Genomic DNA, 18662 nt, shown 5'->3' on the forward strand with positions numbered 1-18662 from the left:
ACTGCAAAAGTGTGAGAAATTAGCTTCTATTGCTTATGAGCTGCCCAGTCTGTGGCATTTTGTGATAGTAGCTTGAACAGACTATGACAGTCATCCTAAACTTCTTAGGCCTGGACTAAATCAAATCATTCACAATGTAGATGAGATAAACTTCAGAAGTCATGAGTTAAGTTTTCCAGACAATATGCTTACTCTAAACATAAAGCCTAATTTGTTACTATGGTTTCTAAACATTCTCAGTGACAGAACTTCTCATGGCAACATCTGTGGGAGATTGGAACAAAGTTTTGTTTTGATTTCTTCATAAAGTTATTTGGAAAATCAAAAAACCATCAAAGAATTCAGTTATTAAAAGAGAAGCCAAAAAAAGAATTTCAACCAAATTATAATCCTTCCGGAATCTATATATTTGAAGATATAACTCCACCCAGATTTGTCTCTGATCTTGGATCTTATTAAGTCTACCTATCAGCATTTCCACTTAGACATATTAAAGACATCCCTTGTTTCCAATCAGGATACCAATCTTTCCCCTGTTCAAGAATTCAGGTCTCTCATCAGATTCACTGTCTTTTCCCCAAGCCACCATCACCTCTTGCCCAGAATTGTGTCATGACCCCCCTGCTGGCCTTCTGGCTTCTGCCTTGACATCCCTTCAGTTTATTTTCAGTCATTCAATCTTTCAACCATGTACATCTGAGACACCACACCTCAGCCCTGGCTCTCAGTGCTGGCCTCGCTCAGGAAGTTCATGCAAAGTCCCTGCTGAGGTCACAGGGTGCTCAGGGCCTGGTCACCGGACCTGGGAGATGCGTCCTCTCACCTGCCCCATAGTACCGCATCCCAGCCGCAATGGCCTTCCTGCCCTCCCTCAAACCTGACAGGCCAGCTTCTGCCCCCAGGGCCTCTCCTCTGCTGGCACACTCTCCCTGGGGCCCCACTGCTCTGCCTTCCTCCAGGTCCCTGCTTGAATGCCACCTTATCAGAGAGGGCTCCTTCACCCCCTCTACCCCCCATGATGGACCCTCCCTCTCTCCCTATTTGCACTCTGTTGCACTTTTCTTTATGGCACCTGTCTCCATCCAACATCCTAGTTCCTCATTTATATTTGTCCCCCTGATAAGAAGGTGACTCTTTGAACGAAGGAACTTTTGTCCATTCTGTTCTCCACTCTATTTCTTCAACAGAGAAGCGTACCCGGCACAAATTAGGTGCTCGATACTGTGGCTGGCTCTTGGGGTTCATTCAGAAGAGTCGGGGTGATTCTTGCCATGAGAAGATAAGGCCTGACCTTGGTTACTGAATCCATGCTCACCTCTGTCCGTCTTTAGAGCATTTGCAGGACACCACCCTCATTTCAAACTGAGGATGCCAACCAACTACTTATTCAACTAACAAGAAACAGCAGCATTTAACTAACAGGGAGGTACAACGATTTTTAAGATTTGGAAACTGGATGTTACGATTATGTCTAAAGAATATAATTCAGTTGTTTAACTGAAGAGGATTCTAAAATGACAGACCTTTAAGTTGTCTACTTAAATCCTATCTATTGTTTTCTCTGTGACCTTGCAGGAGTTACTGTGCTTCTGAGGATATAATCCCTTGACTATATGTTAACCTTTAGTAATGTCTTATTTAGGTTGTTTTAAGGAGTAATGAGATAATGTGTAGAAAAGGTGCTATTGTGCCAGAGATGAGTCTATTTTTGGTTTTGATTGTCTTGTTTTCCCTGTACCACCTTTGCATTGGGGTTTGATTTTCTTAGTGGATTTCAGGCTAAAAAAAAGTATCCTTTTTACCCCCTTTAAAAAAAAAAAAAAAAAAAAAAAAAAAAAAAAAAAACAGGCTTCACATCTTCATGAACCTAACAGTGTGGTACATGGATGAGAAACGTCTCTAACATACTGACGTTCAACTAAGTAGCAAAAGTCCCGGTCATGGCTCAGGAGCCAGTCAGCAACCGCAGTCGCGGGGTCTTGACCATCCCTCTCAGATCCTTGTGCATCCATAGAAAACCCCAATGATACCTTCTAGGACAATGTTTAAAAATCCATTTAATATGGGCTGGGGATGTGGCTCAAGTGGTAGAGCTCTCGCCTGGCATGCATGGGGCCCGGGTTCGATCCTCAGCATCACATACAAACAGAGATGTTGTGTCCGCCAAAAACTAAAAAATAAATATTAAAAATATTCTCTCTCTTTCTCTCTCTCTCTCTCTCTTTAAAAAAATCCATTTAATAAAATATATCCTACCATGTTGATGTGATTGGCCATCTCAAATACCCTCTTCCTTATTTCATCCAGATCTTCATTGTATTTCTTAAACTAAAAACAATCAAGACAGAAATAGGCATTACTAAAAGTTAATATAATTGGAAGGTAAGAAAGGTAGCTGTACACATTCTTTGTCAGCAACACTTAATGTTAGGAATGAATTGATTCCTTATTTCTCTAAGCTCTTGGGAATTTTCAAAATGTATTTCCAGTTAAATTTCATGGTTTCCTTAGGGGTGCAGAGTCAGCTGTGCAGAGGGATAGCTCATTCATTAAAAAAAAAAATGTGAGCAGTAAATTAATTCAATAAGTAACTTGCTCATATTTTGTTAACTCTGACTTTTGTTTTTGATATTAAACACATGGACCCTTGTTTAGAAAACCTACTACATGAAAATGCATTCTTCTAACAGAAGGTAAGTAGTGACTGTCACCCATCATTTGCCTTTTACTGAAGACCCCGTCCATGGGAGTGTTATACTTGCTGTTCCCTGAGGCCCAGGCATTCTAATTCACACATGTTAACTACTTCACAGAAGATGTGACAGAGAATTTAACTGGAAACCAAGTCTGAAGCTTGTCAGACAGCAGGAAAGGACCATTATAAGGCCAACAACTTAATTTATGTATATAGCGTCAGTCTCCTGTTTCTGAAAGGAGAAACCACATATATCACCATGATTACCGAAACCAAATTTTGGAGGCTCAGAGTAATTTGTAGCTATAACTAATATTTATAATTTCTCAAAACTGGGTTATGTGACATTTACTCTGTCACATAACAAATAAATTAATGTAAAGGAAGATTTTAAAAGATATGTTCATCTGATATGATTACCTCACCATTATCCAGGACCACATAATATTCTATGTATTTCTTACGTTCCTGAAGCTTCTGGTCATTCAACTTCTGAAATATAAGGACAATTACTAAGATACCATCTTTTTTTCTGAAAATGTTTCTTTTACGACAAGTGTTATTTTTACAAGAAGTTGGGTGATCACTGGGAACAAGGAGAGACAATATTACCATTTTATCTCTATAGAGATAGTCAGAGAGAAGGTTCAAAATGTTCAAGACAGAATGGACATCAGTAATATGCTAGGATGATCCTTTCATTTTACCAAATACTTTAAATGATTGCATAACTAATTTTAAGTGAGCTGGAACAAGTCTTTGGGTATTTTGAACGGTAAATTTTCCCTACTATCTTGTCATGAAATAGACAAACTTTGACTTCAACATCTTTGCTGGGTTTTTGTTGTTGTTGTTGTTGTTGTTTTCTCTTAACCCTTTACTCCTATCTTGGTTAATACCAGTTGCCAATGCCATTGCCAATGGTTCAATGCCCAGAGCCACCATAGCATATACCTTGCCCTCTTTTCTTCTCTTCATGTAGAGATGAATCTCTTTCCTTTCCAAGGAAAACACAAAACTTTTTATAGTGGATTGTGACATTGAAAAGTGGCTGATGCAGTAATAAATAATAAATAATAAAACATCAAAGTCTATTAGCTTGTTTTTCTGAAAGGCCTTATCTTTTAATAGGTGATTAAGTTTCCATTACCAAGAACAAATTACTCAAGGTAGACTTTTTGGTATTATGTAATGAGATTTGTACTTATCTCCCACTCTCCACAGGAACCAAATATTTAGTAGCACTTATCAAGCACTGACAGTGTTCTGGGAACTAGCAATACAACAGGGAAATAGACTCGTTCGTCTGCTCAGGGAACTCACAAGAGACACACACACACGGATCAGATGATCATTAGCGTCATGGGTTAGACTAAGTGGCTGATATGATGTTGAGTGATTAGATACTTATTTCAAAATAGATGATTAGAAAAAGCTCCTTTAAAGAGCTGGCCTATAAGAAGACATATTAATAGAAATGAGAAACCAGGGAAAGAAAGATAAAAAGGAAGATCATTTCAGCAATGAAAACATATTAGTGAAAAGGTAAATTTGATTGGTAGGTTTAAAACAGAAAAATAAGTTCATGCTTTTCAGAACACAATGGAGAAAGATCATCAATAGGTGGGGAGTGCAGAGTAGGAGTTGGGAGAGGAAAACAGGGCCCTAATCATACAAGGATCCGGAACCCATGGTCAGTGGTTTGATTTTTACACTAAATCAATGGGAATTCAATGAGCTTTAACTAGATAAGGAATGCAATGTGATTTACAATAAGAAATTCATCTGGCCTAGTGTTTGGAGAGTGGATTCTGTTAAGGCAGGAGAGGGAGCAGAAGGTCAGCCTCTGTTGCCATGGTGATTGTTTGATGATGGGGGGAGGGCCATGGGAAGAGGCAGGAGAGTGAAGATCTGGAATGTGTGGGGAAGCACTTGCTGACAGATACAGGCTGAGGAAAGAGAAATCCTCTCCAGATCCGGCCTTGATTGGTGATGAGTGGTGGCAGTGTTGAGACAGGAAGAGGGAGAGAGAAGCAGGTTTTGTTTGGGGCTTAAAAATCAGTAGTTCTCTTTACCATATTAAGTTTGTGATACTCATTATTTAAATGGCTATATCAGGTAGGTGGTTCATTATAACAGTCTGCTGGTTAGGGGAGAGGCCAAAACTGGAACCGCAGCTACTACCAATGAGCACAAAGTCTTATTTTAAGAAGGCTTAGGTCAGAAGGAGGTGACCCAGGAAGAACATGAGATGAAGCAAAGAAAGGCAGCTGGAACTGAGGCCCTCTAATATTTAGAGGTCAATCAAAGAAGGGGTAACAGGGAGGAACTCAGAAGGAGGCGCACTGGCGAGGTGGGAGGAGAGCCAGAGAGAGAATCGGGTCAAGAAGCAAGACCAGCATCACACGGTTGCCAAGCTGGTGAAGCAGGAGGACAAGAGGCCTGTCAAGGACCACGAGGGTGACATTCACAGTGACGTGCAGCCAGGACTGGTTCTTCTGGCTTCTTAGATAGGTTCTGGTATGACATAAACCCACAGCAGAGTGAGCTCACTGGAAATTTTAACTCATAACCAATTTGCCCAGTGCTGATGATTCTGAGAACATTTAGAAGAGAGAATTAGATGTGAAGGAGATCCTGAAGGAAATGTAAGCAATAAACGACAAAGATATTTTAACACCCACTTCACAACTTAAAACACAGAGCTGTGTTGATTTCTTCTCTGTGACTACAAGCTCAACTCCAGAGAGGAAAGAAGATGCTGCGTCCCTGCAGGCAGAGCCTGCGTCTGTTTTGCTCCATTCTCTGTTTCTAGCACCCGAGGAAGTAATTCAGGAATGAAGAAGAGTTGCATGCATTCGTGAAGGGAGCGGGCTGTCATCTCAAGACATTAATCATTGCTCTTGACACTTTTCTGCAGCTCTAGAGAATACTGTGACTGGCCTGCTCCTAGAGGCAGGTATTACGTTTTACCATTTTCTAATCCTTGAATATTGTTGATAATGAGAATGGATCCATAAGTACTTGTTAAATGAACCATGATTGCACAGCAATGTTTTATGATTAGTGTTTCTATAATCTACTAATTTCAACAAAGATTAAAATTTTAGGCCATTTGCGCTGCTAAGACTGGAACCTAGGACACAATGCATTATAGAGTCACAATAAAAATGCAGAACTCTGCGTACAACCAGTCTGGTGCTGTGCAGGCTCACATTCTGCTGCAATCCAGGTGGCCATGACACGTCATCCGCGCCACAGGTACCGTTAACCTTGTCTTCCTCGGCGTTGTACTTGAAGAGTGCGTGCTCCTGTTCATCCTGATCTGTGTGGCCTAAAGGTTCAATGAAGTACCTTTGGTGGCCCTGGCGGAAGTAGCCCCTGCACAGCATGAGAATTCAAGATGGTTAATAAGATATTCTTGCACTGGGAAGTATGGCTGTAGACACTCCAGAAAAGGACCTCACAAAATTCTTAGTCAATTCCAAAGCAGTTTAATCTCCTGTCTATAAAATACAATGAAACTTACAGTTGAAGAAGTTTCTAACTATTGCCTAAACTTATTTTCTCCATATGGAAATAAGACCTATTAGGGAGTAGAGATTACTATGATGTCATATAGCCAACCATGTCAGTTCTGGCATTAAGAGGGACATTTCCTGACTCATCCAGGGTTCTTCTGAAGATGTCAATGTCTTATAGATAAAGCATTAAAATCCTAGGTCTGTCACTTATTATCTATGATACCATGAAACGATTATGTAAATTCATTCAGCTTCAATTTCTTCATCTACAATATGCAAATATAATACTGACCCAATAGGATAATACTAAAGATCAAAAGAGAAGAACATGAATAACACATGGTTAATATTATCAATTTCTTCTCAATTCCTGTAGTGAAGGGGCCTAAGCTAAGATCCCTTCAAATAATATTTAATGAGTGCCCATTATTTATTAGGCATCAGTCGCGGTATTTTCCTTCTTAGAATTTGTATTCAACTGAGAAAAATGGATGTGTATCAAACAATGTGTATGTGTGTGTGTGTGTGTGAGAGAGAGAGAGAGAGAGAGAGAGAGAGAGATAAATGAGTAAAATATATAATTACAACTGATACTTAGTATGAAGAAAAGGTACAAGAGCACATAATAGGGAGACTGGATTAAGTGTACTAGAACTGGAAGGTATCAAGAGTGGATGTGGGCAGATGACATCTCATGTCTTTTGCAATGGTTTGGATAAAGGAGCACAGTAGCTGGGTGGTCTAGAATGTTGCAGCTGAGATATAGAGAACATCAGGAAATATTTAAAAGATGTAATCAATCAGGGTCGACAAGAGATTTTGAGGTAAGAAGTCTAAAGGAATTTGGGATTCTGGATTGGGCAACTGGTAATTTGATTATACCATTGATTGAGATAAAGAACTCAGGGAAAATATCAGATTTGTGAGACAATCATTAATTCGGTTTAAGGCACACTGAGATTGAGATTCTTTAAGATTTCCAACTGGAGATATGGAAGAGGAAATTAGATAATCAAGTCTAAGCATCAGAAGAGATGTCTTACTGTAGACAGAGGTATGGGGAGCCATTATCAGACAGAAAGACAGGAATGGATGTTGGAGTCCTGTGTGCAACCAGCTGGAGGGAATTCAGAGTGGGGAGAGAGGGTGGAGAGATTCTGACTCTAAAACTGAGTCTCAAAACCCACATTTAAAAACAAACAAGCAAGCAAACTCTGAAAGCAATTCAGATGTGAAATTTATAAAGCACTATAAAGAGAAATGGTATTTCCTTCATGTTTCAAAATTTTAGAGCCCTCAAGATTCACACCCAACTCTGGAATAATCAATTGTACTTGAGCACCTTCAGATTTGTTACACACACACACTATAACCACAGGTTCACCCAAAACATTCACAAAGTCTTACTTCAGACCCCTACATGTGCTGATGCTCGCATCAGAATCTGGCTCATTAAGGATGTGTCCTTGATAGTAACAGTCATCCTAGAGGAAAGGAAAAGGGGTTTTGTAAAGGAAAGTAGTCACAGGTTTTGCACTCCCTGATAAATTTGAATTTGAAATCTTGAAATAAGACCTATAATGCTTTCAAACTTCTGAACAACAGCTAACTTAATAATATTAAAAATTAATGAAATAAAACCATTTTATGTATTAAAATCCTTAAAGTTAGCTAATAATACACAAATACTGATAAAGTATTGATTTCATATCGGTGACAAGTTGGAGATATTTAAGGTATGAAATGTGATGGTTTGACTGGTGTTGCTAAATTAGGAATGCTCTTTAGAAGAAAAATAATATATATATCTCATAAAAATATATATATATATATATATATATATATATATATATATATATATATATATATATAAAATAAAATTTAAATCTGAGACCCCCAAATAGTAGAGATTTATTCTTCCCTTTAATGGCAAATGTGCCATTAAATTATTAATGTATTATATTTTTATTAAATGTTTTCTAACATGCCCCTGTTCCCCCAAATGATGCATTTTTCAGGTTGCATTTTTATTTCTTAATTTATTCAGAGTTTCACCACATTTAAATGAATTCTCACAATATTCTTCCATCTTTCCTTGTGAGTGTCCCATGAAGGACCTCTTGGTCTGGGGACAGATGAGAGACTGGCCCATATTTTACTGCCATAATCAGGAATATTTGAAGGCTTGCAATGGAAAAGGGAGCTCCAAAAGGAAGGCACCGTCCCAGGCTGTCAGCTGCTCCCTCTGAACAAAGTGGGGCTCTGAGAGCGGAATTCTGCAGCTGCCCTCAAGGAAGCGGCAGCCATGAGCTCCCCTAACACAGGGAGCAACAGGAATGCTGGGGAACACACCAGGACACGAGGGTGTTTAACTCCACACTGCTGAAGTAACCCCAAAGAAAACTCTAGAGAAAATAACCTACTCCTGCCACCTCCCTTCAAAGCTGGAGAAGATGATCCGAGTTGTCATGGCTTTGTTCTTGGTAAATGGAAAAACACTGGAAAATCATTTAAGTAGCTGCTACTACAGAAAAGAAGGTACCACGGCTGTGGGCTCAGTCCCACTTCCTGGCAGGGACGCTGTATTCAGGTGTGTGGGTTACATTCCTACTAAGAACGAATTGAGGAAACTCTGACTTACCATGATTTGAGGGCTAGAAGTGATCTCTTTCCCTGTGGAATTATAATGTGTTTCTGTGTAGCCTGGTGCAATGAGATTCCTGGAGAAAAAGAAAAGAAAAATTAGAGGGGTTACTCCTTCTGATTGTGCAGTCAAGCACACAAATTCAAGTTTTCTCTGGTTGCACAGGAAAATGTTAAATTCTTGGGTCCTCCCCAGCGTAAGAAAAGCCCAAGCATGGAAGAGCTGTTTAAATTGGAATGAATGGGAGGGACAAGGACATTCTTGAGTGATGTGGAATAGTACCTGCTTCTTTATGGGACTTCACCTGCTTTGAGGAGAGACTTTAGGAAGAAGCAGAACTGAGGTCAAAGAAGATATGAATGACATGAGCAATGTATTGCTTCTATATATAGTACTATTTTTATATATGATATATATAGAGAGAGGAAGTATATTTGACAAATAAAAATTGAAGCTATTTAAGGTATGCTATATGATGGTTTGATACACATTGTGAAATGATTAGCACAATCAAGCTTATCAGCATCTGTTACCTCACATAGTTACCATTTAAGTGTGCACATGCACATATGGGTGGTGAGAATATTGAAGATCTACTCTCTTAGGAAATTCCAAGTATAAAACACATCATCATCAAATATAGTCACTATGCATGTATATTAGATATCCAGAATTTATTCATATTACAATTGAAACTTTGAAACCTTTGACCCACATCTTCCTGTCCCCCGCAACCCTCCTAACCATCATTGTACTCATAGTTTCTAGCAGTTGAGCTCATTTAGATTTCAAAGTTAGTGAGATTATGTTGTACATATCTATCTTTCTGTGCTTGGCTTATTTCACTATGCAGACTATTACCCATGCTATTGCAAAAACCTTTCCTTGAGGTTAAATAATACACCACTGCATATGTATGTGTACATATACCACAACTTGTTTATCCATTCATTTATCAACGGAGACTTAGGTTGATCCTATATCATATCTTTATTCTGAATTATTGTGAATAATGAACCTTTTTTTTTTTTTAAAGAGAGGCATCTCTCTAGCAGGCACTGTGTTAGAATGTAATGTGCATAATTTAATTTAGTTCTTTGAATAGTCCTGTGAGATACATATCACTCTTCTTATTTTTATATGAGAATAAAGAGTTTAAAATGTAAAGAACTGTAGCTAGGGAACCTGAATCCAAAGTTGGTACAATTCCATGATACCACACAGTTGCCAGACTTGAGTTGATTGCGATTTTTTTTTTTTTTTTTTGCAAAAGTAATAGTCTATTGTCGTGGGCGGAGGGCGGGGGAGAAATTCTGCTGTCTTATACAGAGTCATCTGGGGATTGGAAGAAATTGAAAGCACAGATTTAGGAGAAATTACTCTTGAAATAGTCTAGCTGCAGGATGAGCAAGATCTGGGGAACAGCAGCGGCAGCGAAATTGGAGAAGAAAAGTTGAATTCAAATGGACCAAGTGAAGAGAATGGGGACAACATGATGCACAAGAATCATGGGCAGGGAGTGGACAGTGGGTGGGAAGAACACCAGTTCTAGAGTGAGGACAGTCCAGTTCTGGTCTTGACTCTGACTTTTTATTTGGCCCTGGAGTTGAATTTCTATGTCTTCTCTTCTGAGTTTCAAAAGATTTTGAAATATAGTCCTTTAACGCTAGGATGGTAGATTGTACTAAGATAGAGGGATTTTTTTTTCGTTATAGCTTAGTACATTGGAACATTTTCCTCTGCTGTTTCATAAAATAGATAAAATATGATTCTTCACACCTCATTCATTGTTTTGTATTTATAAAAATATCGAAACACTAGAAAACTTTTACCCAATGAATTTCTGTTATTTTAGCAGAAAGAAATATTCACTGAACTTCTTGAGACAGTTAAGAAGAAAAAATGATTTGTCAAGGTTTGTGAGAGCCACAAGAAGGAACAGACTCAAACAGCACTTGTCCTTACCCTGATTGCTATTGATGAGGACATCAGATATAAAAGTACTTACTTGTTCTTTTTCAAATAAATCACTGCAATTTTTCCATTAACTGTCATTTCATACTTTACTTCAGTTTCGAATATTTCCTACAAAAAATACAAAAACATTTACAAGTAATTAATAAGTGTAAATGAACATTTATTTGGCCATTTCTATCTGTTTAAATATTAGCATGCAATATTTTTCTTTTATCTAGCAGTAGGCTGCATGATACCAAATGTCTACCTCTTTTACTTTAATAGCTCAAACCATTATGGCTACTACATGGATAAATTATCTGACATCTTTGTATCCAAACTTTGAAAGATTAAATTGATGTGCTTTGCAAAGATATATTTGAATCAACAAATATTTATATAACAAATATTTATCTTAGGACAGGGGTTAGAAGATGAAGGTAAGGGGAGTCAGGAACATGTCAAAAAATGCCTTTATTTGATCAACTGGGACAGCTTCAAACAAAAAAGAATATTGCACTGTGTTCACACAGACATGCATGCACAAAACACATGTGAGCACACACAAAAGGGCACACACACTAATGTTGCACATATAAACTCAATATGTGCTTAAAAATCAAGAGCTAAATTGTGTAACACTGCCCATGACTATAGCATAAATTCAGGAAAGGGATCAGCTTCACAAAGAATGCAAGGTGGGCCTCTCTTCAAGCATGAACATTTCAAGTAGCAAGAAATCCATAAGAAAAGGCACAGAGGTAGAAATAAGTACATTGTTAAGGAAAGAAAAAACAATTTCAGGGTGACTAACAAGCATGTCATGTTAAGGAGCAGAAGGGGGAAAAAAAGATGTCTTATTACTGGGATGTGAAGCTACAAAAAGCCTTGAAAATTAGTCATAAAAAGTGTGATATAATGGGTTCCATAGGCAGTGTCAGCCTAATCTTGAACATGGAGTTAATGTTTCATTCATTAAATCTCAAAACATCCATGCAATACACATGGCGTCATTTTCATCTTTAAGACAAAGATTTCAGGTTTCTGGGTATCTGAGCTTACCAGGGGAGAACTCACAAAGCTAAGATGTGAACACAAGCTAGTCCTCTGAATTTAGATCCTGTACACTACCATGATGGATCAGAAAAACATAAGGCCTGTGTAGCAACTCACCCTAATAGTGAACTTCACAAGTCATAGAGATCTACACTAAACATCTGGCGCATTCATTAACCATCTCCATCTACTCAATAGCTCCTAAAATTAATATTGATCATCTAGCATGTACCTGTAATGAGACTGTGATTTTGCATCAAAATAAAAATTTCCAAATAAAAACGTTTATTCTTACAGTGATGAAGAAATTGCTTGACAGCTGTGAGAGAAAACTATTTATATCCAAATTTTTTCTCAAAATATTGAGGGAGAAATGGTATCTGATAATTTTAAGAGACTGCACGAAAGTATTTGAAGAAAGTCATATTGAAGAAGAATCCAACACACATGGATTCCACCAAACTTAGTGGAAATAATTTTTATAGACAGCTATTATTGGAAGTAGGGTCTGTTTTGGGCTCTGCTCTCCTAAATTGCTTTGAAAGAAATACTGTGAGGAGCCCTGTCTAGTAGGGGCACATGTTCCCCCAGGGACTTGCATTTTAGAATACTTGTGTAAGTTGTCGGTTCCCAGTGAAGAACACTTCAGAGTGCAGGTAATTATTGAGTGTATCAAGGCTTTCCTTAGCTTTCTTCGTACAACAAATAAAAGTTTGTTGAGTGAATGTTGACTGAAAAAGTGTTGTTTCATTTGTAAGCATTATCCAAATTTCAGTGCTGCCTGTTTAGAAAAGGTATAATTTTCAAATTAAAATACAAATACCCATTCACTTGCAGTATTCTCCTGTTTTAACAGCCATGGTTATATGTGTGTAGATGGATAGAGAGAAGGAAACATAAGAGATAAAGTAAGTCGTATCTAATTTTTTTGGAAGTACACAGAATAAATTATAAAATTAGTTGAATTCTATTTCTTAGAACTGGACTTGCAAAATAAGGTTAAAAGTAAAATTTTGGATCATAGTGTAAAGGATTAAAAAAAAGACCATAAACATTAATACTAATGTTATTTACCTTGAAGGCCTAAAGCTAAAAACTACATAAAGTCCAGTTATACATTAAATATAAATATATGATGTATTTATATGAGATGTATGTACGATACAATACACATATTTTAATTTAAATTAAAATTTGGAGATGTTTCAGAAGCTGTACCTTCTCCTCCGGTGTTTTGATCTCTCTTTTCCGTAGCGGATGGAGTCTTACGGGATAAACCACTTCATAATCTTTTACCTCCGGGAATTCCTTGGTAGCACTTACTGAGGAAAAATAAAAGGGGAAAACAGAAGGTTAGCGAGGCAGGAACAAAGTGGGCCGGTCAGTACTGGCCATCCTTATACGTCACCTGTGAACGATGCCACACAGACTGTGTGAGATCCAGGTCGGCTGCTTCAGGAGACAGACACAGCCTGAAACACACTTTCTCTCTCAACTCTTTACTAGAATCTGCAACTCCAGATGTCTTCCCTAAAAGTGTGCCTGTGCCTCTGTTGAGTGACAGTCTTTCCTTCCCACGTTCCCCTTCCTCTGCTCTCCTGGAGGCCTTCAGTGGCTCCCTGAGCAGAGACACAGCAGTGGCGCAAGGCAAAGGAAAGAGGCAGATGCCACCCAGATCTCAGAAGCTAACTGGTCCCATAGTAATTGAGTGGAAGCACTTTGAGAAACATGTGTTATGAAAATGAGATAACCAATGTGCGCCATGGCTGATTCTAACGTTTTCTCTCTTGGGTGTGCCAATAGAAATATTTGAAACTAAGTCCCAGAAAGAAAAGTCTCTTCTAAAGGTTGGCTCATGGAATGGGCTGAGCTGGCATTAAAAATACAAAGAAACTTTTTTTTTAATATTCAAAAACCATGAAAATTAGAGAAACACCATTTGAATAGAGAGGAAACTGGGACGTGATATGTTACAACCTGTTTGCATGCTCCTCTCCATGTTGCCTCTAGAAGTCATTGTAGAGAGAAATTCAGAGCTTGCCCAAAGTTAAGGCTGGTTTTCTACTTTCTTTTCCATTTGTGCCCATGGCCTGACTCTTGAGGAAATGTCAAGAGGTGCACTATTTGACAGCTATAGGTGGCTTTTAGGTCCAACCCAGGTGCAGAGAACAGAAGCCCTGAGAGCAGGAGGCAGCCCAGCCTCACACCGAACTAAGGCTTCTCAGGAGGCCCTCTTAAGGCAATCCATGCTCATCTCATTAAAAGACGCAAACCAAACTTCTATGGCAATAGAAATTCATGCTGCTATGGTTGGCCTTTTATTAAAGGTAACTGAGTCTCTGACTAAGTGTTATTTGTCAGTCACCCAGGAGGTCTGTACTTCTGTACCTTATCCAAAATGATTTCCCACAGAACAAATCATTCATTTCTTTACATTTTCTTCTAAAATGAGAGCAGAAATTCAAAAATTCCTAGTGATGTCAAATTTTAATCATTTTAGGATGGGTTTAATTCATCTGATCACTCAAGAACCATTTACATTTCACTTGGAAGACTAGAAAAAATATTAAGTTCGCTAAGAACTCTTATAGTCAAAAATGGGGTCTTTAAATAACGTAAGAGCTTTTCTTTTAGTGGCCTGAGATTTGCTCTTAATAAGCATTTCAAAAACACTTAAATCCATGGTGTTGACATGAGAATAACTTAATTTGGGCTTCGGTTAAAGTGTTTGTAATTGTTTGAAGAAAAGGATGCAGATTAAATAGTACTTAAAGCTTGTTCAAGTAGTCTACAATTTTATGCAAATAAATGCAGAATCCCCTATAATGTGTCTGAAAGGGCCATGTTCATTTGGATGGATAAATTCTAGTCAGTTGTGACAAATTAAGCCTTTTCATGTTGTCACACTTCACAACATCACCAGGTTCTCTCCTTACTCATTTCTTGGAAGCAGTCACTAGGTACTTTATCTTTATTTAATTAATTTTTTGGACAAGAAATAATACTATTAGTTACAAAAACTTTTTTCAAATCGAACATACCAAAATCTAAAGAAATTTAAATGATCATTTTCTCTCCATCCAGTTCAATTTTCCCAATTATTTCAGAACAAGAAGAAACCAACAGGTAAGAAGATTACTCTTATCCACTGATGGTATTGACACACCACCTTGTTGCCTCCTTTAATTCGGTGACACAAAATGAATGTGCCATATGGAGCCAGCATGCATGCTGCAGTGTGTCCTGCTGCAATTCATCCCTTTGACATTGAATTGCTGAAGCTGTACTTCACCAATGTTGCAACCTCAGTGACTTCTTAAAATCTCTTTTAGTGGTTTTTATCTGCAACACGGATGATTCTAACAAGAACTATTAGAGCAGGCTTCCTTTGGGTCATAAAGTGATAACTGCCCAAATGACTCTTTGCATAAAAGCAGAAGGTGGTAATACACACACTCTGTTCAGAAGGAGCAAGAGGGAGAGGGGTCAGTCCACTCCATACCAGTTTTCTCTGCTGTGCATGCTGAGCCCCAGGCTTCTGGTAAGGCTTGGCATCCTCATGTCCCAAGCAATCATGAAACTACAAACAGGTTCTTAAACACAGACTCAAAATAAGCAAGTTCATTAAACAATTTCTTTGAGCACTTCCAAATGGAAACCAAAAACAAAGCAAAACAAACAAAAAAGATTTTTTTAAACAACTTCTCACTCTTTTTTTTTTTTTAGTATGAAACAAGTGAATTTACAAGTAATTCTAAACTCTTGTAACACAGTAAATTCTCTAACAAAAACAGACAAAATTTCCCTGAAAGGCTCTTGTTTCCTGAAAGTTGGAAGGCCCCTGAAATAATGAAGATCTGAGACACAATAATTTGCACAGCAGATATAGGGAAATAATTGACCTAAATATTCATCCTCAAGCTAGAAGGAGATAGTTCAGCCTCCTCCCAGCAGAATAACATCAAGTTAATTATTTGGAAGCCTGTGGAACAAACACAGCTAACTGCCATCCAGGGATTACACAGATCCAAGGTGTAACACAATATGTTTCCACTAATTTATTTTAATACTTGCTTTCTCCCTCCCACAGAACTCATATGTTGGATTAGTTTGGCCAGCAAAACTGGATCAAGAAAAAGAAAATTGTTATTTTGGTTTGAGTTGGTGAGATATATCTATGTTCATTTGTTTCAGAAAAAGCAAAACTTATTTACAAGATTAATATCACAACAACAACAAAAAGATTGCAATATGAGACCTTAGTCTGGATTGTTACTTTATTTTTTAAAGCATTTCAGGCCATTTTGGAGATTAGAAAATTAAGACATAATATTGATATTTTTGTTTCTGTTCAAATCTGTTTGAAACACTTTAACTGAACAATGACATCAGCACTGAATTTGGACTTAGGTAATGACATTGACTTTGGTTCTGAGCTTTTGTATTTCTCCTCAAGACACCTTGACATTTTAAACTTCAAGCAGTAAAAATGAGTACACACCTTGAGAAAAACACATCCTAATGAGGCATATTATCTGGTTGTTGAGATTACATTGTACACACTGTCTTCTGTCTTCCAGTCACCTTATAACGGCAAGAAAGAACTGACAGTTTGAGAAGAAATAATTTTGAAAATCAGTGTATCCCCGCGATATTTTGCTGGAATACCATCAACCCTTCCTCTTTTGTCAGTTATAACTCATTTACTGCCTCACCCCTCAATTGCCTGTCAAATCCTTTTAAATATTTGTGGTTTTTTTCTTTTCCTATGATGAAATCCCATATCGTTTTTCTCAGGGGATTGTGAAGCTCATTACAAGCATCTGGTCTTATTTTACATCTCATTCTTTTATTTCAAGTGTCTAAGAACTGGGCACAATCATCACCGAGGGGCACATATGGATCATATTGATGATGGGGACAGAGACACAAAGAGATGAGGGGAAAAATTGCTTAAATTCTTACATTCAGGCTAAAACATAAACCCCCATGAGAAAATTAGCAGGAATATTTCAGTGACCCAGGAAAGACCTTTGAAAATACACCAGGTGGTAAAAGAAGTGGGACAACTTTCTGTTCGGGATGGAAGATGAGAGGGAGCAGGTCCTCCCCCACCACCATGTCCTACGTGTGATGTCCCATTCTGGGGCATGACTTCCAGGGACACTGCATCTCTCAGTGCTGTTTTGTGAAAGTGCATTCAGGAGGAGCAGAAACAGTGAGGGTCCCTAATTTCACTGTAAATGTTGTGATATTCGTGGGCACCCAGTGTCAGCCATGAGGCTTGGTCAGTAGGTCAGCCTGATCTCTACCTCTCGGACAAAGCTAGAACTCACGCGGTGTTTATGTTTGACTGAGTGGGTTCCTCTAGAGTTGTGGCTGATAGCATTTCTGGAAGAGATAAAGAATGAAGATTCCTGTGGATTTTGACTCCAAAAGTAGGAATTTTAAGTCAAGTACATGAATGCCTACCATCATCCCTTTATTTAAGGGTATGAAATAAAATTTTTACAAGTCTGGAAATCAAATTGGAAAACCACTTTAGTTTTAGTGGTTTAGTTTTAGTGCAGAATAGATCATAGGAGAGAAGCGTCTTTCTCTCCTAACTCCAGACCTTTTGTTGATAATTGATTCCGTCCCCAGGTCCCAGCAGGCATTCTAAGACCCCAGAAAAGGTTAACTAGGGAGACTCTAGACACTTAGAGTCCAATATGCTGACTGAAGCTGTGGAAATAGAAATAAGCTGGAGGAATGTGTTTCCAAATCTCATTTATCCATACTTTAACGGAGAATTTACCAGAATGGCAAGACTGGCTCGATGTAACATATCATTAAGTACTAGTATTTCTGCACGTTTACATTCTTAACCATTTGATACAACAAGCAAAATGGAAGTGAATCATCAACTAATACTTAACCTCAACACCTTTTTGTGAAGTAAAATCAGAATGCTTTCTACACATAAAATTGGTGAACAGTTTATTTCTAGTAGTTATATTTATAATTGCTAGTAATAAAAGCACTAAACATTAATATGTGCAGTCCAAAGGAACATAAAGAACCTACCAAGCCCCAATCATAGTAGCAGATATTTTCCAAAATCTTTATACAGCCATAACCTGGCAAATCTGTTGCATCTTTAATACACTGCAAACATCAATATGAGTTTTGATCAATCCCACTCTTTGACTCAGAGACCATATTCGTTATTTAAGTTATGCTGCAAGAAATGTAGCTTTCACTTCTAAATATTCTCACATCAGACGTGCAAATGTTGGTTGGAGACCTCTCATTTGTCTTCTTGGCATTCAGTTTTCACAGCCCCCAACTGATAGGTTACAACTAGACCAGTCGGTTAGCAAAATTGGTTGAGGAATAAAAATACAACTGTTCAAAATATTTTATATGACAAAGGTATTGGGAGCAGATAAAAAGCAAGCAGTTCTATGATGCACTTCACAGAACCTGAAAAAAAGAGTTACTGCCTACCTGGGGCTGGAGAAAGGAGGAAAGTGAGGACCAGAAGGCTCCCTGGCAGCATGCTGGGTGATTCCAGGAGCAGCTCTCTGCTCACACCTGCACACCTGTGCTGCTGGCTCCCTCCCTGCCTCCTGAGTGAGACAGAATGAAACTCCCCGGCTCACTGTCTCCATGCAGGAAGTATTTACTGAAGGTGTTGCACAACCTCCACTGTGGTCCTGCAACAAAGGCACAGGCGGAAGTGCTGGCTGCTTCCCTCCTGGCTGGTTCCAAGATTCCTTCATCATAAGCTGTTGTTTCTCTCCCC

The 18662-nt window shown here is 38.3% G+C and overlaps 1 protein-coding gene across 1 annotated transcript in view; it reads right to left on the minus strand.

The window, feature by feature from the left end:
• The window catches only part of Adam28 (ADAM metallopeptidase domain 28), a 44396-nt gene extending 25980 nt beyond the window's left edge, over nt 1–18416 (minus strand). The window contains exons 1-8 of the mRNA XM_076853483.1: nt 18365–18416; nt 13094–13197; nt 10872–10948; nt 8861–8939; nt 7627–7703; nt 5884–6076; nt 3116–3187; nt 2257–2328 (exon numbers count right to left, since the gene is read on the minus strand). Of these exons, the coding sequence (XP_076709598.1) occupies nt 2257–2328; nt 3116–3187; nt 5884–6076; nt 7627–7703; nt 8861–8939; nt 10872–10948; nt 13094–13197; nt 18365–18416 (726 nt within the window). The remainder of the gene's footprint in view (nt 1–2256; nt 2329–3115; nt 3188–5883; nt 6077–7626; nt 7704–8860; nt 8940–10871; nt 10949–13093; nt 13198–18364) is intronic.
• Between the last annotated feature and the right edge of the window lie 246 nt (nt 18417–18662).

The sequence above is a fragment of the Callospermophilus lateralis genome, chromosome 4 (genome assembly GCF_048772815.1).
Source record: "Callospermophilus lateralis isolate mCalLat2 chromosome 4, mCalLat2.hap1, whole genome shotgun sequence".
Taxonomy (NCBI): Eukaryota; Metazoa; Chordata; class Mammalia; order Rodentia; family Sciuridae; genus Callospermophilus; species Callospermophilus lateralis.